The following is a 25,365-nucleotide window of genomic DNA, read 5'->3' on the forward strand; positions in this document are numbered from 1 at the left end:
TCGCTCCTTTTTTACCTGTATCACTTCTTGGTTTCTATCTTCATGGTCACTGATTCTCTCTTACATATGGTCTTCTTTATTTTTAGTGCTTCTAATGCAGTCTTCATCTCATTTATTGAGTTCTTTGGTTCCAGATTTTATTTGGTTCTTTATTTGAGAGCTCTAACCTCTTTGGAAAAGTATTCCTTCTATTTATTAATTTTATTCCTGAGATCACTGAACTTCCTTTCTGAGTTTTCTTATAGCTAATTGATTTTTTTCATGACAGCTATTTTGAAATTTCTATCAGTTAGATCACAGTATTCACTGACTCTAAGTTTGATTTTTGGAGACTTATTAATTTCTTTTTGTGATTTCATGTTATCATGGTTTTTCATGGTGCTTGATGGGATGTCCCTCTGTGGGTGCATTTGAAGTAGCAAACATCTTTAAGCTTTTTAATTTTTTTAACTTGAATCTAATAATTCGATAAATTGTACTTAAAGGCCTTTTTTTTAAACCAACAAAACAGATTTATGTTTATGAAATATAACTCTATGGGTGGCAATATAGTTCAACTTTTTGATTTTTCTTACATAAGCTGCCTCTGGCTATATTTGAGAGATTCCCACTCTGCATTGTCCCTGCCAGAGGTGTTGCCCAGTACCCTTGTTGATACTGCTTATGCCTTTGGGGCTGCTGGTGTCACTGGCATCCCTGCCTGGGGCACTGGACTGTTTGGGGCCTCCACCACATCTGGGGTCACCTGAGTCACCACCACAGGGAGAGGAGTAGGGTGGGAGGAAGAACTAAGGTTTGACGTCCCTCTGCTGCATCTGTGCTTTTGGAGTTCCCAGGAGCTGCCATTGTGGATGACAGTGAGCTGGAGTCACAGGTGCTTTCGGGGACAGAGTCGCAGGCCCCACTGCTGCGTAGCCAGAAGACTGGGGTCATCTGTGTCACCTCTCCTGCTGCCTCCAGGTTCCCTGCGGCTGCAGGCTGAGCCGCCACACCTGGTGAGCTGGGATCACAGGGGATGCCTCCACGGTTTCTTCAGTTCCGCCTCCTCTATGTGTTCCAGCCTACTGACTTTTAGATGTACAGATGTGGAAATCTCTGACATCCTCGTGAGTTGGGCAGAGGGACTTTTGTTGAGTTATGGATATTTTACTGGTTGTAGACTGAAGGGGAGAGACGAAGGGAGTGTTTCATGCTCATGTGATGCTGACATCACTCCTTTCTAAACCTGTTGGCTTCTTCCAAAGCATTTATGATATGTTCATTTCATTTATTGTAAGGCCTTATTTTTCCTCCAAGCTTTGAGGAGCCATTCCACTAGCACAGAACTGACTCCAGATGTCCTTCTCAGGGATTAAATCATGAGTTATAAGAGACTGCTCCTATTCCAACAATCTCTCCCTTATAGTCTCTGGTTTAGAATGCTTATGATTGATTTCAACATGTTTTTCTAATTCTTGCTAATACACGTGAGCCAGATTTTGTAGTGTTTTTAAAAAATAAACTATTTCCCTAGTCAAACTGAGATTTGAATGCATTTATTGGCCTAGAAATCTTGAGGAGAAGTAAAGGTATATCTTTAAGGAGGCAAGCATCATTTTACGAGGCATTCACCTTAGTAAGGCTCTTGTGGTCTCCAGGCAAGGAGAGGCTACTACCTGTGGCAAGGGGGAGTGGCACCCTTCTTTAGGCCTATAGCATTTAGGAAAATCTGCAGTTCAAAGTTAAGATAGTCCCGTTCAGTTTTAAGATATCACCCCTTTCCTATCATTGCCCTGGTTTTAGTGACAGATTTATAGATGAAAACTTCTCTGCAATTTTGCTAATATCATAATTAAATCATTGGCCTGATTTTTCAGCCCAATTTGTCTTCTAGTTGTAGGAGATAAGGGGACATTTAAATGCTGTTATAGAAGTCTTATGGTTGTTAGTCATACTCTTTGGTTGATTGTTGTCTGACTCAAGCCTATCATTTTTTTTCCTTCAGTGTATTGATGACACTTGATAACCAGATCCACAGTCCTCATAATTACCATTACCATCTTATCTCTCAAGTGCTATTCATACTGCACAAGGCAGCACATATCCGATAATCTGTATCCCATCCAAATTAATCACAGGAGACTCACAGTAATTTTATCCCAAGAGCATGCCAAGAGAGACTCTATCTCACTTGCTGCTGCTGCTGCTAAGTCACTTCAGTCGTGTCCGACTCTATGCGACCCCATATACAGCAGCCCACCAGGCTCCCCTGTCCCTGGGATTCTCCAGGCAAGAACACTGGAGTGGGTTGCCCTTTCCTTCTCCAATGCATGAAAGTGGAAAGTGAAAGTGAAGTCGCTCAGTTGTGTCTGACGCTTCGTGACCCCACGGACCACAGCCTACCAGGCTCCTCCATTCATGGGATTTTTCATGCAAGAGTACTGGAGTGGGGTGCCATTGCCTTCTCTGTCTGTCTCACTTACTACCAGTATATTAGTTATCTGTTGCTTAGTGCTTTAAAACAAGCATTTGTGTTCTCAAAGTGTCTATTAGTCAGGAATCAGGGAACAGCTGAGCTGAGTGGTTTGGTTCAGGGTTTCTCACAAAGCTGTAATTGAGGTATTGGCCAGGGCTGGTCATCTCAAAGCTTGGCTCAGAAAGAATGTTCTTCCAGTTTCACTTACATAGTTGTTCACAGGCCTCAGAAGATCCATTTCTAAGCTCAGGCCCTCTCCTCAGGCTGCTTCTTGATGTACCTGCTGGCTTCTCCCAGAACAAGCAATTGAAGAGAGACACTCCCCAGATGGAATAGAACTCCATTTCAGAAATGATATCTCATAATTTCTGCTGTGAAAATTGAGTCATTAAGTCCAACCCACATTTAAGGAGAGGGGAATCACACAAGGGCGTGAATACCAGAAGGTGGGGATCATTGGGGTCCATTTTACAATGGGGTCCAGCTCACAATTGTACTTGCATAGCTGATTTTTTTTCACTTAGCATAATGTCTTCAAGTTTCATCCATGTTATCACCCATGTGTCAGAGTTTCCTTCCTTTTAGGGGTGAATATAATTCCATTATGTGTACGTGCACAATTTTTTTTCTGTTGATGGACACTTGGATCGCCTCCACTTTTTGGCTATTATGAATAATGCTGCTATGCATATGGATGTAAGAGTGTGTTTTTAAAGCCGACTATCAAAGTGGACAATTGGAATTTAATCTTACAGTGATATTCTGTGGACTGTGTGTTTTCTAGCAACTTTTGTCAGTCATTGGCTGAGGACTTCTTGGGAGGTACAGATTTCCTGGAACTTTGTGGCTTATTGAATGTACAATAATCTCATGAATGGTGAGTTTTGTTTCTTTGGTGTGAAATGAGGCAGAACTTGATGTGGAAGAAAGACAGTGTGCAAGGAAACATGGGCTCAGACATAAAGAAAACTATGAAATGGGAGTACACTGGGTGAGTCTTGTTTATTTGAAGGGTCTGGGGTTGGGTGATTTAAATCAACCTTTATCTAGCTTTAAAAGTGAGGATGTTCCTGGGTGACTCTTGGTCACGTAAGAATAATGGTGATGAAGCGGTGACAGCAGAAGCTGTATATGAGCCCATTGGTAAACGAGTCAGAGGCAAGCAGGTAGAAACAACGTTGTGTGTATAATTCTTCCACATCATGAAATTCTGCAAATGGTATTTAGTTGGTGAGGATCATACTTAAAGTAACAGGGCACAGCGGACACTGAAAAGAAAGGAAAGGAATAAAAAGTTGAAATGTTTCTAAAGCAACATTTGTGATTTGAATTTCAAAATTTAACTTTGTATACCAGTGAATAAATTGGATTCCCTTTCCTTAAGTTTAGGTGAAAATAGGCAGATTAAATCAGTTATGAGATTTTTCAAAATGATGTGAAACCCCAAGAGTAAGGAATATGTAAGTAGGCTTATACTCTCTTGGGGAATACTAATGCCCAGTTTATGGCTAGTGTCTAGTTTGTGGGCCAAAGATAGGTGCTAGAATTTAGAATTCCAGAGATAATTTCTCCTTTGAAATAGAACAACAAAAATAATAATTGTCTTTTTATAAATTATGAACTTAAATTTGGGCTAGAATTTTATGAGCTAACTTCAGTAAGTTAATGTGCATTTAAAGCAATACCAAATTGGAAATAAAATTCTACTGGTAAGGGTAGGTGATCATTTAAGTATTTTAAGAATTATGTATTTTATAAAGCGGTAATAAAACAAAATATATAAAGGAAGGAGATTATTTGCAAATTCCTGAAACCTCCTTCAGTTGCCTGTATGTGACTTCTCCAGCCATGACGTCCCTCCCATTGCCTCCCCCACCTCCACACACCCTTTCTCTTGGCCCCAAACACTCAGACATAAAAATTATGTGAGTCACTTGCCATTTTCCAGTTTTCATTAATTCAACTGCTTCATTGATTTTGTCAAAATTCAGAGTATGGGTAATTAGTGCATCTAGGTTAATCTTCTTTGCCATATAATCAGAAACCAGTTTAGAGGCACCATCTCTGCCTTTCCAGCCTGGAAATACACAGATTAACAATAGATTTTATACATGAGAGCCAGTATACAAGAAAGGCCCTACAATTTGTTGCTGGAGGTGTTAGCTTTGAGGAAATACAAGGATTTCCTGCTAACTTGTCTGGACCATCAGGAGAATGAATGCCTGTCCCACCCATAAACTTTGTGTGGAAGGCTATTATCCTGGAGGAGACCTCTGGGCCTGCAGAAGAGTATTTGTTTACAGCAACTAGAACGTGGACCTCTTCTTAGAGATGCTTTGTGTGTGTGTGTGTGTGTGTGTGTGTGTGTGTGTGTGTGTGTGTTTGTTGATCTGCAGCTTCATGAAAGAGCCAAATATTTTAAGGGAAGAGAAGAACTTTCACCATGGCAGTGCTCAGTAACAGCTTTTGAAAAATGAATGTTTATAAAGCGAGATAAGAATAAAATGTGCCTTCAGGAAGTAACATAGCACAGGAAAAGATGGGATCAGTTAATATAATATAAAACTTAGCATTGTATTTTCTCTGTTCTTGTGATTCTTTTTTTAAATTAATTAAGTAATTTATTTTACTTGTGATTCTCAAGAAACATTGTCTTCATGTTTAGCACTGTGCTGAGCAAGGTGCCCAGTGAGCCACCACACAGAATTTGGTGGTCTGCTCATTTCTGCAAAGGGTGAGTGTGTGATTTTGCAAGGAGGCAACAGTGTCCTAAGCAGTTGGTTCTGTGACAAGGTCTTGGCAGTTACTTGCTCTTCTTGGTTCCAGCCCCAGCCAGTTTCTCCAGCCTTCCCAAAACTATTCTCAACACAATCTAAAACACTTCCAATACATTTATTTTCTGTTTAAGTTGGTTTTAATTATTTGTAATCAAGAATTCTAACTGATGCTCTGTGTGAGGACATGAGGCATGGTGTGTTTTTCTATTTGTCTTTATCATTTAAAAAGTTGAAGTGTAATTAATATGTAACATTTGTTTTATATGCATAATATAATGATTATGAAATGATTACTATTAAACTAAGTTTAGTTAACATCCATCACCACACAGTTACCATTTTTTCTTGTGATAACTTTTGATGTCTTTTCTACCTGTTGATTGGTGATCTGATAAAGCATTTTTATATCTATGTAAAGAACGATTCCACTTTGTTCTTTGTTTCTTCTTTTAACCAACCAAACAAACAAACAAAAAAGATGGGTCCAGAAACATAGAACTAGGTTAGATAGTGTTTCTGAACAAAGCCACTAATTTTAGGGGGGTGAATTTTTTCACTGTGTACGTTATAGAAGGTTTAGCAGTCCTGTCATTAGAGGCTATCCTTTAACTGAAAACCTCTGAAACCAGTGGATTATACTATCTATAGAAGGAATTAACTTACATTCATGACCATTATATGAATGCATAGGTGTCGAGCAAAATACTTTCCTTGTGAGTTTTGTTTGAAATATTAGTGATCCTATTTTACAAGAGTTAACTGAGTATGTGTATTTGGTATCAACAATTATTGTCTCTGAGGGAAATATTGTCTCTAGAGGAAAATAGCAATGGATATGTCTAATTATCCCAAATGGGGGAACAGATAATTAAACTGATTTACTACTTTTTTTGACTGGCCATGCCATTTATCTTCTCTACGCCCATGAATTTGGTAAGATTCCTGATATCTACAGTACACTGCCATAAGTAGTTGGGAGAACACAAATGGATCACCAGTCCCCAAGATTCAGATAGCTCCTGGTTCTCATCTCTTTTGCCCAAGAATTCAAATTTCCCCCAAATCTCTGGATAAGCATATTTCTCTTAAGTATCAGTTTGCTTGCTTATGAGCCTAGAATCCTACACAGATTTATTTTAGTTTGCTTTCTACTTCCTCAGTAAGAAAACTCTTCTAAAGTCTTTAAAATATATAAGTTCTAAGACGGGTTTAAAAAATGGAAAACCAAGGGATTCTATGAAATTTTTTTTTTTCACTTTTATTGGTCATTTCTCTTTTCAATCATGAGTTCATTATGTTTAATGTCTTTGAGTTGTACAATGCCAACTCAATTGTTTTGGGTAAGATTCAACATTAGTTGAACCATTTACTAATAATTCAGTATATTCTCCAAAGAATTCCAGTTGGCCATCATATAACTGAATTGAATACAGTTATTGATCACAGTATTGCCTTTCCTTTTTGATTTAGAATTTGCATTAAACTTTGGACACTAATCAATTAAAAAAAATCTCTTCCTTTGCATGAGAAAAAAAATTACTAAGAAGCAACTGCATACATCAATATTCATCCCCTTATCTTGTATGTCGAAACAAGAACAATAATCTAAAGCTCTCATTCAAGCATTCATTACACATTTCTTTACTTCCCTCCTCTATAATCCCACACATTTCCATTCTCCCCTGAATCATTCATACCTCCATAAACAGATCCCTTTAAAGTACGTCCTGAGAAGAACAAGTGGCCACTGATGTTGAGTTGGACACCAACGACCAACCCGATAATCACGCAGACCCCATGGCTCTCATGGCAGGATGCCAGGGCAGCTGCCTATTGTAAAGCAATGTAAAACAACAAGGAGGTTAAAAGGTGTGCTTGAGAGTTGGACCTAAGTCTGAATCTCAGCTTGACTGTTCTCAGTGGTCTGTGACTTGCTTTTCTGATGCTCCTTGTCCTCATTTGAAATAACATTTATCTTTTAAGAATGCGCTGAAACATAAATAAGACATTGTGTGCTACAGAGTATAATATCTGGTGTAATAGATGAAAATAAAAAAATGAAAATAAAGGCACCCATGGTAGTAGTAATAATAATAATGATAGTAATAATTTTTATAAGAACTATTACTGACACTGGTGGTTAGTTAGAGCTGACATATTCATAGGGCTTCCCAGGTAGCCCTAGTGATAAAGAACCCTTCTGCCAATGCAGGAGATGTTAGAGATGAGGGTTCAATCCCTGGGTTGGGAAGATCCCCTGGAGAAGGGAATGGCAACCCACCCCAGTATTTTTGCCTGGAGAATTCCATGCACAGAGGAGCCTGGCGGGCTATAGTCTGTGGGGTTGCAAAGAGTCAGACATGAGTGAAGCGACTTAGCATATTCTTTCAGATACTGAAAAATATAGTTGGCTATTTGTATAGCATCATATATTAGCAAAGTTATAAATAAACATGTTCCCATTATTTATTTTCAAAAGCTATTTTTTGGAGCAAGACTATCTGCAGGAAAACCTGTGACAAAGATTTTGTTATATCATTTTGCAGAGGAGGGGATTTATGTGTAGTGAGGAATGGAAACATTTTGTAAGCTGAGGAAAGGGCCTCAGTTGGAAGAGACAGATCGCGGGTTTTCATGGAGCTGATTAGAAGACGGAGATATGCAACCCAATAGTATGCTATTTCTACAGTCCCAAAGAAAGACAGTCTCAAATTGTGAAATAATTTCCTACCAATTTATATTCTTACATAAACCATATTCAGCCAGAAAAATTACTGGTTTTTTCCTTCATTCTTGAAATGAACTCTTTTAATCAAGGTTGGCAAATAATGTTTCTTGGATGATTATCTCAGATCCAACATGAAAGACTGCTGAATGTGTAGAACTTTGCAGGGTCATTAATTATTCTTATCACACTTAGATCTTCTGGCTTGGAAGTTATAGTTACTAAGCAGCTCCTTATTATGAAATAATTCAGTGAGAATTCCTTACAAAGCTTTTTTCCCCCTGTCTATTGTAGGCTGTCTGCTTATTTGCAGGAATAGTATTGATATAATGGAACAGAGGGAGAAGAAAACTCAGTATGGGAGTTCAGTGTTTGGGACAGTGAATAGATTTATGAGTAGACAGAAGGTCCCAGGTGGGATGTCAGGGGCACAAAGAGAATTAAACAGAAGATTGTGGAGAGAATTTTAGAATTTTCACTCAGTTAAAAATCTAAAATAAAGAGTGGGTGCTTCCCTCATGGTCCAATCGATAAGAATCTGCCTTCCAATGCAGGGGGCACAGATTCGACACCTGGTCAGGGAAGATCCCACATGCTGTGGCACGACTAATCTCATGTGCCACAACTTCAGCCCATGCACTGCAACTACTGAAGCCCGGGTGCCTGGAGCCTGTGCTCCACAAGAGAAAACCCATGGAAATGAGAAGCCTGTGCACCACAATAAAGAGTAGCCCTCACTCACCACAACTACAGGAAGCCCTATGTGTAGCAATGAAGACCCACCACAGCCAATAAATAAATAAAGCCTAAAAAAAAAATAACGGCTGGTAGAAATATTGGTAATTTTCACAACTGGGAATCACATACCACAGTTTCTGGATTTCCAATGACCTCAAAGCTAAAGTCCACACCATCACCTGTCAGGTCAAATAAAACTTCTTGGATGGGTTTCTCATAGTCCTGTGGGTTGATGCACTCAGTGGCACCGACTTCCTTTGCCTTCTCAAATTTGTCTTTATTGACGTCCACTGCAATGATCCTGGCTGCTCCAGCTGCTTTGCAGCCCATGATAACAGACAGGCCAACTCCTCCCAGGCCAAACACGGCACAGGTGGAGCCTGGGGTCACCTGCATACCCAAAGGCAGAAAAAAAGAGCAAAGGGAACATATATTGTTACTTAATTGGACAGACAAGATCTGAATGTACTTTTTTATGAGACATAAACAAAGGCCATTTTCAAATGAAACATATGACTAGAGAGTTTTAGTTTCTCAACATATTTCTAGATATGGGATACTTTTTCACAGAGGAGCAAAAACTAACCTGTAAAAAGAATTTTAAGTCTCAGGAATAAGTAGAAGAAGTTTAATGAACTTTCATGGACTCTTAAGACTTATTTAACAGAGTATTTAATTTCACATATTTTTGAGTTTTCCACCTTCTTGCAACATTCCCTTTCTCTTTTCTTTTGGATATCCATAAACTTTGCTTCACTTACAATGTCAGTGCCTTACAAAGGTAAAGACTTATTTTTTATTGTGTCTAAAATGAGACTAATTTAAATCAAACCCCATCCTAAGTCTCTGGATAGTATGGGGACTAATGGAGATTGGAAAAAATAAAGAACTAAAATTCACTTGGTGTTTCAGCCTGTATGGGAGAGGGACTTGGGGGAGAATGGATACATGGCTGAGTGCCTTTGCTGTTCACCTAAAATTATCACAGCATTGTTAATTGGCTATACTCCAATACAAAATAAGAAATACCAAAGGAAAAAAAATTTAAAAAGGAAATTTATTAACCACTTAAATAAAGAAGTTAGGCAGGTTTGGGTGATATTCCAGAAACTGTCATTTAACAGTAACCTACTCTAGAGTTCTCCAGTAGCCTAGTGGTTAGGATTCCAGGCTTTCACTGCTATGGCTTGTATTCAGTCCCTTGTTAGGGAACTGAGATCCTGCAAGTCAACGTGGCGCCACCAAAAAGAAAAACAAACAAACAAAAAATCAAACAAAGCAGTAACCCACTCAACCAGAGTGGGATTACCTGACTAGTGTGTTTTATATACAAACATCTTCTCCATCAATTGGTCTTTTTACTTCCCTTTTGTTTTTATAGGAACTTATCACCATCTATGATAGTTCAATGCAACAGAATTGAAGCTCAGTGGGCACTTTTAGCTGTTGAATCCCAGCACCTGGAACAGTGAATGGCCCCATAAATGTATGTTGAAAGAAAAAAAGAATTAACTGGAATGTGGAAGGATACATAGTCATTTTAAAACTGTATTATGTTTAACTTCCAGGAATTCCTGATGTCTCCGCTTGTGAATGGCATCTAGACTTAATTTACCGCATACTACTGACCAAGAGGGAATGGAAAATATGTGCAAGGGAGTATAGGTGACTAGACAATAATAAAGAACTCGAGGATGTTTTGAGGCAGGTTTGCAAGTCTCTCTCAGGCTATATGATCAGACATGGCCCAGATACCTAAGGCCTTCCAACTCCACGTGTCAACAATTACATTCATAATGGATATAAATACTTCTCACCTTGGCAGTATTGATTGCACCACCATACCCAGTAGAAAAACCACAGCTAACTAGGAATACTTTCTCCAGGGGTGCAGCTGCATCAATCTTGGTGACTGAGATTTCATTCATTACAGTGTATTCAGAGAAAGTGCTTGTATTCCCAAAGTGGTATACTGGTTTTCCCTTGCAGGTAAACCTACTGGTACCATCAGACATCAGGTGGGTTTCTCCCTGTCTTTTATAGACAAAAGCAAACAAAAAACATTTATTTGGAATTAGAAAGTTTAGATTCCCCTTAAAGAAATTGAATTAATTTTTCAAAAAACAGTTTTTAAAAGCTTACTTGAATTTTATACAAAAATTGCCTGCAGAATTAAGGCAAGAGGTGCATTCTCCACACTGTGGTAGAAAGAGTGTGATAACTTTATCTCCTAAAAGAGCAAAATTGTTTATGAAGGCATTATTTTTAAAGTAAAGAAATAGCTGTATCTCAGGAACTCAACAACAAGGCACTCAAGAAAATATAACTAAGAATTAGTTCCACATTTAATTGTGCTTGCTATTGTGGAGAATACTTACAAAAAAGGGGATATCTTTGGCATGTGTGTCTAGCCCTGGGCTCAATGTCTGACTGCCAAGGAGCTGGCCTCAGATTTGCCTCCTTTCTAAGTTCCTCTTGAGGCACCAGAAGACTTTGTCATGTAGCCACTGAGCCAGGTCTTTTCTTACATTTTCTATATAACTTCTGCAGTCAGGAATTGTATTTAAAATTGTATGGATACCACAAACTCACAGAATAAGCTTCTGGATCAGGGAGAAAGGATTGTCTCCATGCTACCTTCTGTGTTTTACATCAATCCTTTCTCCAGAGGTAGGCAGTTTTCTCTACTAATGTTCAAAGTATAAGAAGAATATTAGAATAACCTGTCTGTAAGGGACTTACTGACTGCCCCATTTTCTATCCTTGTAAACCAGAGCAATTTCATATTTTCTGTAAAAGTAATTTGAAGAATTTCATTTATTTTCAGTTTTTTAAAAAAGTAATACATACTCATGGTAAAATTTAAACAGCACAAGTGAAAATTGACATCCAAGTCTCCAGTCTTCCTTATCCCACCCTAAAGACAATTACATTGATCAATATCCAAGGTATTTTTCAGATACATAACCCCTTTAGAAATACAAAGACTAGCTGATTCATGTCAGTGTATGGCAAAAACCACTACAATATTATAAAGTAATTAGCCTCCAACTAATAAAAATAAATGGAAAAAAACAACACTAGCATACTATGTACCCTATCATAGGCCTTGCTTTTTTACTTAACAATTGATCTTGGAGATTTCTTATCTTAGTATATACAGCATTCTATTATTTATTTAATATTTACATAGTATTCTGCTATATAAATATATCATAATTTATTTAAGCAGCACCCTGTATACTGACAGACATTTAGGTTGTTTTCTATTTTTATTATTTCTTCCTCCCTGACATGAAAAAGAATAATGCAATAAATATTTTGGGCACATATGGTCTGTGGTAGGCAGAATTTCTAAAATGCCTCACCAAAGATGTCTTATCCTAATTCCCAGAAACTAAACATGTCAAGTTATCATGCCTGTGAATGTTACATGGAAAGAAGAGAAGCTTTGCAGATACAATTAAGATTACTAAGCAACTGACATTAAAATAGGAGATTATACTGGGTTATTTAGGTGGACCAAAGATCCATGAATGGAGACAAGAGGAAAGCAGAAGAGGAAGAAAAAGTGATTCAAAGCATGAGGACTTGTGCCGTTGCTGCTTTGAGGCTAGAAGTGGGTGAAGGGGCCTCATGAGAAGGAATGTGAGCGGCTTCAAGGAGCTGAGGGCTGCAGCCCCAGCTGACAGCCCATCAACTGAGGTTGAGAACTTTGGTCTTACAACCTTAGAGGTTGTCAGCCCTAAATATTACACTTTCAAGTCTTTGCTAATTTTTTAGATAAACGGTGTTTTTCTGTTGTTTTTAAAATTTTAATTTATTTAGGGTTTGAGATTAGGCATCTTCTCACATGCTTAAAAAGCATTTGTGTGTATATGTGTATGTATCTATATCTCTCTATATATTTCCCTCCAAACTAGATGTGTATTTCCTTTGCCAATTTTCATAAGTTAGTGTTAAAGAATTCTTTATAAATTAAAGAAATTTGCCCACTGTCATATTGGTTTATTGATTTGGGGGGAGGGTATTTTTTTAACACAGAATTTTAAAGAACTTTATTTTCAAATTTATCGATATGTTATTTTACATCTGAATTTTTTGTGTTGGTTAAAATTTCCTTCCTTTCTCTGAGGTATTACAAAATGTTCTGTTACAATAATTTATAATACTTCTATGGTTTTACTTTTCACATTTAACTCTCGGATTCATATAACATGTTTCTTTCTATAAAGAATGTAATAGCAACTCAAGTTACTCTTATTCTCCAGAAAACTGTCCAGTTGTTTCAATATCATATATTGAAATCCATCTTTCCCCCTCAAATTTGAAAGGCAAACTTAATCCTATATTAAATTCCTATATATATTTGATTCAGTTCTGAACTTCTTCCCTATTTTGTTCACTAATGTGTTCAACTGTTTATCATGGTTGAACTATTTATCATATTTATCACAAGCTTCATTTAAACAGTTGTTCAATGGTTTCTCTCAGTTGATTTTTTGGGGGAAATTTTTGTCTCATTTGCACCTTCTTTCAGGTTCAATTTCAGTGCATTCTGTTTTTTATTTTTATTAATATCAAAATATAAGTATAAAGAACACATTTAGTATTTTCTGTAATTTATACTTAGCCCTCCTTTTTCTAAGAAATGGGCAATATTTTACCTTTTATTTTGCTTAATCTTAACATAATTTAAGGGATGCTTTTTATTCTTGAGGTGGGTTCCAAGTTGCTGCTATTTCCTAATTCCAGGTACCGGTTCATACCTGCTTTCACTGTGCTCACTCCTTCTCCCACACTCTCGACTATTCCAGCTCCTTCATGGCCCATAATGATAGGGTAGTATTGGTGCTGAAGATTTTTATTCTTCAACATTTTCATCTCAGTCCCACAGAGTGCCGTGGCCACCATCTGTATGGAAGGCAAAGAGTAATATAGTTTTCTCTGTCTCAGAGATGTTCTAGAATTGTTAATGTTGTAAAATGATTTGGTAGTTTGTTATGCTGCATTAATATTAATGCATTCATTTCTTAGTTTTAATTCTGGACAAGGGCCAGTAATGTGTTTCAATCAATGCAATGTTTTTCACTAGCTAGTTTTGGAATCAAATGATGATTTTAAAACTTACTGCAGAGGGTAGGATGGGCTCAGAAAAGATCATTGTAAAATCACATGTGCTTCACTGGAGCTTGTAGGTGGGAGTGTGGAGGAGCAAGACCAATTATAGAAATGAAGGAATTGGAATACAGGAAGGAGAGGGATAATGCCTCCTATTATAATTGAGGCTTTAATTTATTTCACAGGAGGGCCTTACAGTTGTGTTATTGGTACAAGTTGTAATTCCACTTTTTGTTGTAAATCAACCAGATAAAGTGGAGGCACTCAGAGCAGTGGTTACTAAAGAGTTCAGAGCTGAAATCTTGGCTCTGCACCCCTATTTAACTGTGTGATCAGGGGATAAATTGTCCTTCTGAGTCTCAGTTTCTTCACCTCTAAAATGGGTATGGGGTTGGAATGCATCTGTGCATGCACACACACACACACACACACACACACACACACACACGGCTAAGTCAAGAATTGAAAGCTATTGAAATCTGACCATGCAAAAGGGGGATAATTTGAAGGCTATAATAAAATTGCTTGTAACCTGACTGTAAGCAGTGCAGTTAGAACTAATGAATCTAGAAATCCATCAAGCAGCCTTTGTCTTCATCTGTCTACTTTGACTCAGTGTGTGTATAGCTGCATTTTCCTATCATTCTCTGCAGACAGGCTTTCTCTTATTCATCATGATCACCTGGTTAAAAATGACTGCCAGCCCTGAGCCCCTCCAGACTCTCTAGGTCCCTCCAACGCCTGTCTTGCTCAAACTCTGTATCTTGTTCAAATTCTTGAGTGAGAGATTCAGATTTGCAGCTTATCAGATAACGGCTGGATGTCCTTGAGTTGGTGTTCACATCTCTCTGTATGAGTTGTGATCCTGTGGGTGGAGAGTGACTAGAGATAGCCAAATGGCCTTCTGTGCACTCCATGGATCATATAGGCCAGAGAAAACTTTTTGAAAAGAGGGCATGGATTGCACAGGCAAGGTAACTTAGAAAATGATTATCTCTCTGTGATCTATTAATAAACAATACTTATTCATCATTATTAACATTAAATAGTGAAAATTCAAAAGAAACTGAACTAGAAGTCAGGTGAGCTACCTTCTGGCCTGGTAGCCTCTTATTAGAATCACCTAGCGGAGATTTAAAAACTCTCATGATCAGACTGCATGCATGCTAAGCTGCTTCAGTCGTGTCTGATTCTTTGCAACCCTATAGACTGTAGCCTGCCAAACTCCTCTGTCCAGGGGATTCTCCAGGCAAGAATACTGAGTGGATTGCCATGCCCTCCTCCAGGGAATCTTCCCAACCCAGGGATCAAACCCAGGTCTCCTGCTTGGCAGGAGGGTTCTTTACCACTAGTGCCCTTTGGGAAGCCCAATCAGACTGCACTCCACACCAGATAAACCACAGATTCAAAATGTCTAAGGGTGGGATTCAGTTTTCAGCATTTTTTAGAGCTCCCAAATGATTCTAGACATATAAGCAAGGTTGAGAAAAGCAGCTGAAGTCTCTGTTCTTATTTAACTGCTTGAACAGTCCTGTACATTATTGATTTCAATCTTATTTTTAAAATAACAGGTATCCATAAGCCCCTCCAGCTCTAACCTGAATTCCAAAGACTGACTCTTGATTTATCTATAATCAAACAAGATTACATAAAACATAGAGTCAGTCCTTCTTATCCATGGGTTTTTCATCCATGGATTCAACCAATAAGGGATTGAAATTATTTTTAAAAATCCAGAAAGTCTCCCAAACAAAACTTGAATTTGTTGCATGCTGGCAACTATTTACATATCATTTACATTGTAGTTACAACAATTTGTATAGCATTTATCGTGTATTAGGTATTTTAAGTAACCTAGGTGCTAGTGGTAAAGAACCCTTCTGCCAATGCAGGAGATGTAAGAGACATGGGTTCAACCCCTGGGTCAGGAAGATCCGCTGGAGGAGGGTACAACAGCCTATTCCAGTATTCTTGCCCAGAGAATCCTATGGACAGAGGAGACTGGTGGACTACAGTCCATAGGGTCGCAAAGAGTCAGGCACAACTGAAGTGACTTAGCAGAGATGATTTAAAGTATACGGGAGAATGTGTGTAAGTTTTATGCAAATACCACACCATTTTATATAAGGAACTTGAGCCGCCGAGGATTTGGTATGGAGTGGGGGAGTCTTGGTACCAAACCCCTGCAGATATAGGGGGAGGACTGTATTTCAAGGTAACTTAGATATCATGAAGTATATCATAAAGAAAATCGAAAGTGCCGATTAAAGTATGGTTTGTGGGTAGAAACTTCTTTTAATTAGTAATAGTTAAAAATAAGTGTCCATTGGGTATGTAGTCTATTCTATACCTTCCTAACTGTTTCTCTGGCTGGATTTGAGGACTAATGGAAATGTTTAATAAAAAAGAAATAGGAGGGTGTGTAGTTTTCTTTCTGAATTGAACATTGTGAAAAGAATCTATAACCTACAGTGAATAGCTCTGAGTTTTGGTGTGGAAATATCGTGGATTTTTTTTTTTTTTTTTTTTACCTTTACGCGAACTTCTTTTGCCTTTGGTGGAGCCACTTCTACCTCCTCAATGGAAAAGGATCCACCAGGCTTCCAGACTATGGCTGCTCTGCACCTGATAACCTGGGAAGAAGAATGTGGAGGCAGAAAGGGAGACTCCTTAGGCTTGGGAGTTAGAGAATTCCTATATTAATGATTATTAGAAGGTTGAATCCAATTCTTTCACACTCAAGCCTAGATTAAAAAAAAAAGGAAGAAATCATTGCTTAAATATACTCAGAATGTAGCCTCTTGACCTCAATTCAACTTTCCTTGTACTATCAGTTTCTGTATTCAAATCAATGTTGCAATTCTAACTGTATTTACATACTGCTACACAACTAAGAGGATAGATGTCATACTTTCGATCTTATGATGAACGAGGTTGTTCAGTTTCAGGGTAGAAATGACTTTGCAATGTGAGAGTTATTTGTGATCCTAGGTATGGGAGAGAATCAGTTTTGGGGTGCAGGCAGGAATGGAGACCATCTAGTTGTGGCATTTCATTAAATGGTGGTGGTCACTGGCAGAATGAGATTGAAAAGGTTGTTGGTGGTAAGGTAGTCCTTCAAGGGTTCTGATTTCAGCCCATCATTGTTCTCACTATAAATTATTATCCTATGTGATTTCACCTAGCTTTTATAAAATCAACTATTACTTTTATGTAGATGATCTTAGTAACAGACTTGTTACTAAACTTTAGATTCTATTCATTGGCTATTCAAATGTACTGTGCTTATTTGCTCAGTTATGTCCATCTCTTTGTGACTCTTTGGACTGTCCTACAGGTATCTCAAATTCAACATGATAAAACATGAAGACACTGTTATTTCTTTCTTCCACCCCCCTCACCCCACCCCCCACCACTTCCTTTGACCAGTGGTGGACACAGCACACAAATTGTTCTTTGCTTTCTCTGTTTCAATGAGTTGCCATGGAATCTATTCAATAATACAAGAAAGAAACCTGGAAAGAACCTTAATTTGTCTCTTTCCCTCAACCTCCACAATGAAAATTTCTGTGATCTGACCACTCTTCTCCATTTCTGCTGCCACTGTGTGGTCCAGTCCTCATTGTCTTTCACCTGGCTTGGTTCATCACCTTGAAGTCCATCTTTTATAGCATTGCTGTGCTTGGCTGCTCAGCTGTGTCTGACTCTTTGTGACCCCATGGACTGTAGCCCGCTAGGCTCCTCTGTCCATGGGGATTCTCCAGACAAGAATACTGGAGTGGGTTGCCATGCCCCCCTCCAGGGGATCTTCCTAACCCAGACCTGAATTGAACCCAGGCCTCCCGATTGCAGGCAGTTTCTTTACTGTCTGAGCTACAGGGAAGCCCTGAACTATAATCCTTTTCATGCTAATTCCCTACCTAAAAATGATATTGTCACCAATTGTTTGTCAGGATCTGTTGACATGGTCTACAAAGCTTTCCATGATCTTCCTGTCAATCTTTCCAACCTTATTTCTAGTCATTTCCTGCCCTCAGGAGCAACAGAAAAATTCTGGATCATTTTCTTCTGTTTTTCCTCATGTTTTGTCTACCTGCACAACTGCCTCCTCCTTTCCCTGGTGAATTCTTACATCTGTAAATTTTCTTAGATGTCACTTTCTCTGGGAAGCCAGGCAAGATTAGGGGCGATGCCCCTCTCTTTTTTACTACCCTTGGACTCTCTTTCATAATTACTATGTCTCTCTATGAGATCCCTTAAGGAGGGGATCTATCTTTAACTTTGGAAAGTTTAATATGTGGCTTGATATATTGCCTATTAAAGTACTGAAAAAAAACTGAAGAAAAGCAAGGCACATAAAAGGAATAAAAGAAAAGGGGAAGGAGAAGGAGAGATATTAACATTAAGATTGTCTTCCACCTTTAGGAGTATAGAGAGTAGCTGAGTAATGAGGTATTGGTAAATAGACAAGCACCCAGGTTGATGCATTTATGATATGACATAAAAAAGAATGCTATACTTACTTTTCCTGTAGTACTCATGCTGATTTTCTCTGTGTTCTTCTGGCCACAGATGAATATACTGAGAAAAGGAGATTCTGGTTACAACTTTCAAAGTCCAAGAGAATAGAGGTTACTGTTTGATCAAGAGGCTGAGTCCTGTCCTTTTGTATTAATCAGGTAATTAATACACCTCATAGCTGGAAACAGATTTTCCTGTTCCTTGATGGAAGTTCCTAATTATAATATGAAAAAGATTTAGCTCAGTGCAAAAGCACAAAAGGTGAAATTGTGCAAAGTTTTTCTTCTCTTAGTCATGAGGTTCCCCTCTTAGTATGCATTCTGATGAATTTTAAATTTGATCTTCTAAATGTCCAAGTTTAAAATTTCTAATAACATGTGTAAAATTGTGTCTGTGTTGTTTTTCCAATGTAGATATGGTATCTATGAGTCTAAATTTGAGTAATCTATTGGTTTTCCAAGCTTGTGTCCCATTGTTGAGGAGTTAGGATGTTACTAGCTAGTTTTATCTGGTAGTTTAGCATAAACTCTTCATCTCTTCATGTGCTGAACTGGTTACTCAGAGAAATTGAAACCAATTTGGGTAAGAAGCCTAACAATCAGGATTTGAAGTTGAGCAAATCTCTGTATGTGGATTAAGAGACTTGACCAGGACCCTGATGAACATGAGGAAAAGGAAATACATTCCCAATGAAAGGCAACACCAGTAGGCAGGTTTTAGCTAGAAGGCAAGAAAAGAAGATTAAATGCTCTTTCTGTGTCATGATATGAGCATATGATTTCCTTCCTTAGCCTGTGAGATTACAGTGGATTATATTGATTGGTTTTCAAATATTGAACCAGCTTTACATATCTGGAACAAATTCTACTTGGTGTATTAGTTTTCTTTCTTTGCACTGTCTGTCTGGTTTTGGTTTCATAGTAAAAATAATTTCATAAAATTATTTCCTCCTCTTCTATTTTCTGGGAGAGATTGTGCAGAATTGATATTAATTCCTTAAATGTTTGGTTGAATTCTTTTTTTTTTTTCATTTATTTTTATTAGTTGGAGGCTAATTACTTTACAATATTGCAGTGGTTTTTGTCATACATTGAAATGAATTAGCCATGGATTTACATGTATTCCCCATCCCGGTCCCCCCTCCTGCCTCCCTCTCCACCCGATCCCTCTAGGTCTTCCCAGTACACAAGGCCTGAGCACTTGTCTCATGCATCCAACCTGGGCTGGTGATCTGTTTCACCCTAGATATACATGTTTCGATGCTGTTCTCTTGAAACATCCCACCCTCGCCTTCTCCCACAGAGTCCACAAGTCTGTTCTATACATCTGAGTCTCTTTTTCTTTTTTTGCATATAGGGTTATCATTACCATCTTTCTAAATTCCATATATATGTGTTAGTATACTGTAATGGTCTTTATCTTTCTGGCTTACTTCGCTCTGTATAATGGGCTCCAGTTTCACCCATCTCATTAGAACTGATTCAAATGAATTCTTTTTAATGGCTGAGTAATATTCCATGGTGTATATGTACCACAGCTTCCTCATCCATTCGTCTGCTGATGGGCATCTAGGTTGCTTCCATGACCTGGCTATGATAAACAGTGCTGCGATGAACATTGGGGTGCACGTGTCTCTTTCAGATCTGGTTCCCTCAGTGTGTATGCCTAGAAGTGGTATTGCTGGGTCATATGGCAGATCTATTTCCAGCTTTTTAAAGAATCTCCACACTGTTTTCCATAGTGGCTGTACTAATTTGCATTCCCACCAACAGTGTAAGAGGGTTCCCTTTTCTCCACACCCTCTCCAGCATTTATTGCTTGTAGACTTTTGGATAGCAGACATCCTGACTGGCGTGTAATGGTACCTCATTGTGGTTTTGATTTGCATTTCTCTGATAATGAGTGATGTTGAGCATCTTTTCATGTGTTTTTTTTGCCATCCGTATGTCTTCCTTGGAGAAATGTCTGTTTAGTTCTTTGGCCCATTTTTTGATTGGGTCATTTATTTTTCTGGAATTGAGCTTCAGGAGTTGCTTGTATATTTTTCAGATTAATCCTTTGTCTGTTGCTTCGTTTGCTATTATTTTCTCCCAATCTGAGGGCTGTCTTTTCACCTTGCTTATAGTTTCCTTTGTTGTGCAAAAGCTTTTACGTTTCATTAGCTCCCATTTCTTTATTTTTGCTTTTGTTTCTAAAATTCTGGGAGGTGGGTCATAGAGGATCCTGCTGTGATTTATGTCGGAGAGTGTTTTGCCTATGTTCTCCTCTAGGAGTCTTATAGTTTCTGGTCTTACATTTAGATCTTTAATCCATTTTGAGTTTATTTTTGTGTATGGTGTTAGAAAGTGTTCTAGTTTCATTCTTTTACAGGTGGTTGACCAGTTTTCCCAGCACCACTTGTTAAAGAGGTTGTCTTTTTTCCATTGTATATCCTTGCCTCCTTTGTCGAAGATAAGGTGACCATAGGTTCGTGGATTTATCTCTGGGCTTTCTATTCTGTTCCATTGATCTATATTTCTGTCTTTGTGCCAGTACTATACTGTCTTGATGACTGTGGCTTTGTAGTAGAGTCTGAAGTCAGGCAGGTTGATTCCTCCAGTTCCATTCTTCTTTCTCAAGGTTACTTTGGCTATTCGAGGTTTTTTGTATTTCCATACAAATTGTGAAATTATTTGTTCTAGTTCTGTGAAAAATACCGTTGGTAGTTTGATAGGGATTGCATTGAATCTATAGATTGCTTTGGGTAGAATAGCCATTTTGACAATATTGATTCTTCCAATCCATGAACACGGTATATTTCTCCATCTGTTTGTGTCCTCTTTGATTTCTTTCATCAGTGTTTTATAGTTTTCTATGTATAGGTCTTTCGTTTCTTTAGGTAGATATACTCCTAAGTATTTTATTCTTTTTGTTGCAATGGTGAATGGTATTGTTTCCTTAATTTCTGTTTCTGTTTTCTCATTGTTAGTGTATAGGAATGCAAGAGATTTCTGTGTGTTAAGTTTATATCCTGCAACTTTACTGTATTCATTGATTAGCTCTAGTAATTTTCTGGTAGAGTCTTTAGGGTTTTCTACGTAGAGGATCATGTCATCTGCAAACAGAGAGAGTTTCACTTCTTCTTTTCCTATCTGGATTCCTTTTACTTCTTTTTCTGCCCTGATTGCTGTGGCCAACACTTCCAAAACTATGTTGAATAGTAGTGGTGAGAGTGGGCACCCTTGTCTTGATCCTGATTTCAGGGGAAATGCTTTCAATTTTTCACCATTGAGGGTGATGCTTGCTGTGGGTTTGTCATATATAGCTTTTATTATGTTGAGGTATGTTCCTTCTATTCCTGCTTTCTGGAGAGTTTTAATCATAAATGGATGTTGAATTTTGTCAAAGGCTTTTTCTGCATCTATTGAGATAATCATATGGTTTTTCTCTTTCAATTTGTTAATGTGGTGTATTACATTGATTGATTTGCGGATATTAAAGAATCCTTGCATTCCTGGGATAAAGCCCACTTGGTCATGGTGTATGATTTTTTAAATATGTTGTTGGATTCTGTTTGCTAGAATTTTGTTAAGGATTTTTGCATCTATGTTCATCAGTGATATTGGCCTGTAGTTCTCTTTTTTTGTGGCATCTTTGTCTGGTTTTGGAATTAGGGTGATGGTGGCCTCATAGAATGAGTTTGGAAGTTTACCTTCTTCTGCAATTTTCTGGAAGAGTTTGAGTAAGATAGGTGTTAGCTCTTCTCTAAATTTTTGGTAGAATTCAGCTGTGAAGCCTATCTGGTCCTGGGCTTTTGTTTGCTGGAAGATTTCTGATTACAGTTTCGATTTCCTTGCTTGTGATGGGTTTGTTAAGATCTTCTATTTCTTCCTGATTCAGTTTTGGAAAGTTATACTTCTCTAAGAACTTGTCCATTTCTTCCAAGTTGTCCATTTTATTGGCGTAGAGCTGCTGGTAGTAGTCTCTTATGATCCTTTGTATTTCAGTGGTTGAATTCTTTAGTGAAGCCATTTGGGTCTAGAGATTTCTATTTTGGGATGTTTAAAACTGTGAATTCAATTACCTTCGTATTTGTTGGTTGGTTGGTTTGGTTTAGTCTCTAAGTCGTTTCCGACTCTTGCAACCCCATGGACTCCAGCCCACCAGGCTCCTCTGTCCATAGGATTTTCCAGGCAAGAATATATAAACAGCTGAGCCACAGAACTGTTAATAGTATTCCCTTATTACTCTTTTGATGTTTGCAGTGTCTGTAGTAATATACTCTGTTTGATTCCTTATTATTAATAATTTGTGCCTTTTTTCTCTTTTCCTTTGTCAGATGCCACTCTTATATTTCAGGCATTCATCTGATGCTGGGGTAATGATGATGAACATGATATTCAGAGTCCACAGTCTCATCGTGTGAACAATAATCAAACAGTTACAATACAGTGTTTGACATGGTATAATGGGGGGAGGAGAGGGTGCGATAGAAACAGAGAGGAAGTATATGTAACCTATATTTCTGGGAGCCCAAGGGTCTTGCTATAATGTGATTTGGGCAATGGCTGGGAGTTAGGAACATAGAGTTTGGTGGGGATGGGGTTTGGGCACGGATAAGTTCCAGGACAGAGAACTACATGTGTGAAGGCTCACAGACAAGGACTCTGGTATCTTTGAAGGACAGGAACTGGGGGAAGACTGAAAGAAGTTCAATGTAATTGAGGCACAAGGAATGAAATGAAAGATGTGAGGGTATCATGGAAGATTCATGTAGAGAAACGAGTGGTGACAATGCCAAATTTACTCAGCTGGTAATTAGCTATGGGATTCTGGTAAGTTTCTATGCTGAGCTTCCCTTGGTCTTGATTTTCTTCCCCATAAAATGAAGATGACTGCCAAATAATCTCAGAAAGTACCTCTGCCCACACCCCAACAAAGCTAAGTCCAATAAGTCCCTTTGCAGACAGGTTCTACAAATGGCTTCTGATAGTGAGATTGGGAAGGGTTAATAATATTCTAGTCCAGGAATCCGTATAACAACTAGAGCTTGGTCTGCATTTGATTTTTCTCATGAAGGTTCATCCCAGTTTCTTTGCACTCTGTTTTGTTCTGTTATCACATGCACTATTAATACTACAAAGAGTAATGTTATTTATTTTAATGTTTGGTTCCAAAGTCTGACGTTGCTAAATCATAGATAATTATTAAGCCAATTTCAAAACAGAAAATGTAAAGAAAATTAACATTTCCTCATACTCCAATTCAGTAATGTAAATTGCTTGAGGACTTTGTGAATAAGTTGGGGAAAAACTAACATTTTTCTAGGGTCAAATTCTGAAATAAGTTTTCAGGGTAGGGAAGATAACTATATTAAATTAATACCTATGGCTTCTTTATAGCTACTACCTGTTCAGTTCAGTTCAGTTCAGTCACTCAGTCATGTCCGACTCTTTGTGACCCCATGAATCGCAACACACCAGGCCTCCCTGTCCATCACCAAATCCCTGAGTCTACTCAAACTCATGCCTATCGAGTCGGTGATGCCATCCAGCCATCTCATCCTCTGTCATCCCCTTCTCCTCCTGCCCCCAATCCCTCCTAGCATCAGGGTTCTTCCAATGTGTCAGCTCTTCACATCAGGTGGCCAAAGTACTGGAGTTTCAGCTTCAGCATCAGTCCTTCCAATGAATACCCAGGATTGATCTCCTTTAGGATGGACTGGTTGGATCTCCTTGAGTCCAAGGGACTCTCAAGAGTATTCTCCAACACCACAGCTCAAAAGCATCAATTCTTCGGTGCTCAGCTTTCTTCACAGCCCAACTCTCACATCCATACATGACCACTGGAAAAACCATAGCCTCGACTAGATGGACTTTTGTTGGCAAAGTAAAGTCTTTGCTTTTTAATATGCTATCTAGGTTGGTCATAACTTTCCTTCCAAGGAGAAAGCATCTTTTAATTTCATGGCTGCAATCACCATCTGTAGTGATTTTGGAGCCCCCCAAAATAAAGTCCAACACTGTTTCCACTGTGTCCCCATCTATTTGCCATGAAGTGATGGGACCAGATGCCATGATCTTAGTTTTCTGAATGTTAAGCTTTAAGCCAACTTTTTCACTCTCCTCTTTCACTTTCATTTAGTAATATTTAATGTGAAGAGCAGAAATGACAATTGTTCTGACTTTTTTATGTGCTTGTAAACTCTGCAAAAGTGGCCAATTCAGCATGTTCTCCATCAAATTAGCATCAAAGCCTATTTCATCTCGTTTTGTTTCCAAGGCAAAACATTCAATATCACAGTAATCCAAACCTATGCCCCAACCACTAATGCTGAAGAAGCTGAAGTAGAACAGTTCTATGAAGGCTTACAGACCTTCTAGAACTAACAGCAAAAATATATGCCCTTCTCATCACAGGCGATTGGAATGCAAATGTAGGAAGTCAAGAGGTAACCTGGAGTAACAGGCAAGTTTGGCCTTGGAGTACAAAATGAAGCAGGGCAAAGGTTAACAGAGTTTTGCCAGGAGAACACACCAATCATAAAAAACACCCTCTTCCAACAACACAAGAGATGACTCTATACATGGACATCCCAGATGGTCAGTACCGAAATCAGACTGACTCTATTTTTTGCAACTAAAGGTAGAGAAACTATACAATCAGCAAAAATAAGACCAGGAAGCTGACTGTGGCTCAGATCATGAACTCATCTTTGCAAAATTCAGGCTTAAACTGAAGAAAGTAGGGAAAACCTCTAGGTAATTTAGTATAACTTAAATCAAATCCCTTATACAACAAATCCCTTATACAATAAAAGTGACAAGTAGATTCAAGGGGTTAGATCTGTTAGACAGACTGCCTGAAGAGCTATGGATGGAGGTTCATAACATTGTATAGGAGGCAAGGATCAAAACCACCCCAAAGAAAAAGAAATGCAAGAAGGCAAAATGGTTGTCTGAGGAGGCCTTACAAATAGCTGAGAAAAGAAGAGAAGTGAAAGGCAAAAGAGAAAAGGAAAGATATATCCATCTGAATGCAGAGTTCCA

General features: G+C 38.3%; 1 protein-coding gene across 1 annotated transcript; it reads right to left on the reverse strand.

The window, feature by feature from the left end:
* Window positions 1-3,438: 3,438 nt before the first annotated feature.
* Window positions 3,439-18,469, reverse strand: LOC110142457 (alcohol dehydrogenase 6). Its single transcript, XM_020901638.2, has 9 exons — window positions 18,340-18,469; window positions 16,348-16,449; window positions 13,465-13,609; window positions 10,838-10,925; window positions 10,513-10,729; window positions 8,825-9,085; window positions 6,930-7,062; window positions 4,394-4,532; window positions 3,439-3,723 (listed from the first exon to the last, which is right to left on the reverse strand). Exons 1-9 carry the CDS (start codon window positions 18,355-18,357, stop codon window positions 3,699-3,701), a joined length of 1,128 nt encoding a protein of 375 aa, XP_020757297.2. The 5' UTR covers window positions 18,358-18,469; the 3' UTR covers window positions 3,439-3,698.
* Window positions 18,470-25,365: the final 6,896 nt, after the last annotated feature.

This window comes from Odocoileus virginianus, chromosome 21 (genome assembly GCF_023699985.2).
Source record: "Odocoileus virginianus isolate 20LAN1187 ecotype Illinois chromosome 21, Ovbor_1.2, whole genome shotgun sequence".
NCBI lineage: Eukaryota > Metazoa > Chordata > Mammalia > Artiodactyla > Cervidae > Odocoileus > Odocoileus virginianus.

Excerpts from the sequence above, each read along its gene's own strand:
- LOC110142457 (XM_020901638.2), bottom strand. Across the intron at positions 10,926-13,464 it reads AGTGAGCACAGTGAAAGCAG|GAGATAAAGTTATCACACTC; the intron begins GTATGAACCGGT and ends TTGCTCTTTTAG. Across the intron at positions 7,063-8,824 it reads TTGGAAATCCAGAAACTGTG|GCAGCTGCCCTGGCATCCTG; the intron begins GTATGTGATTCC and ends GCTTTACAATAG.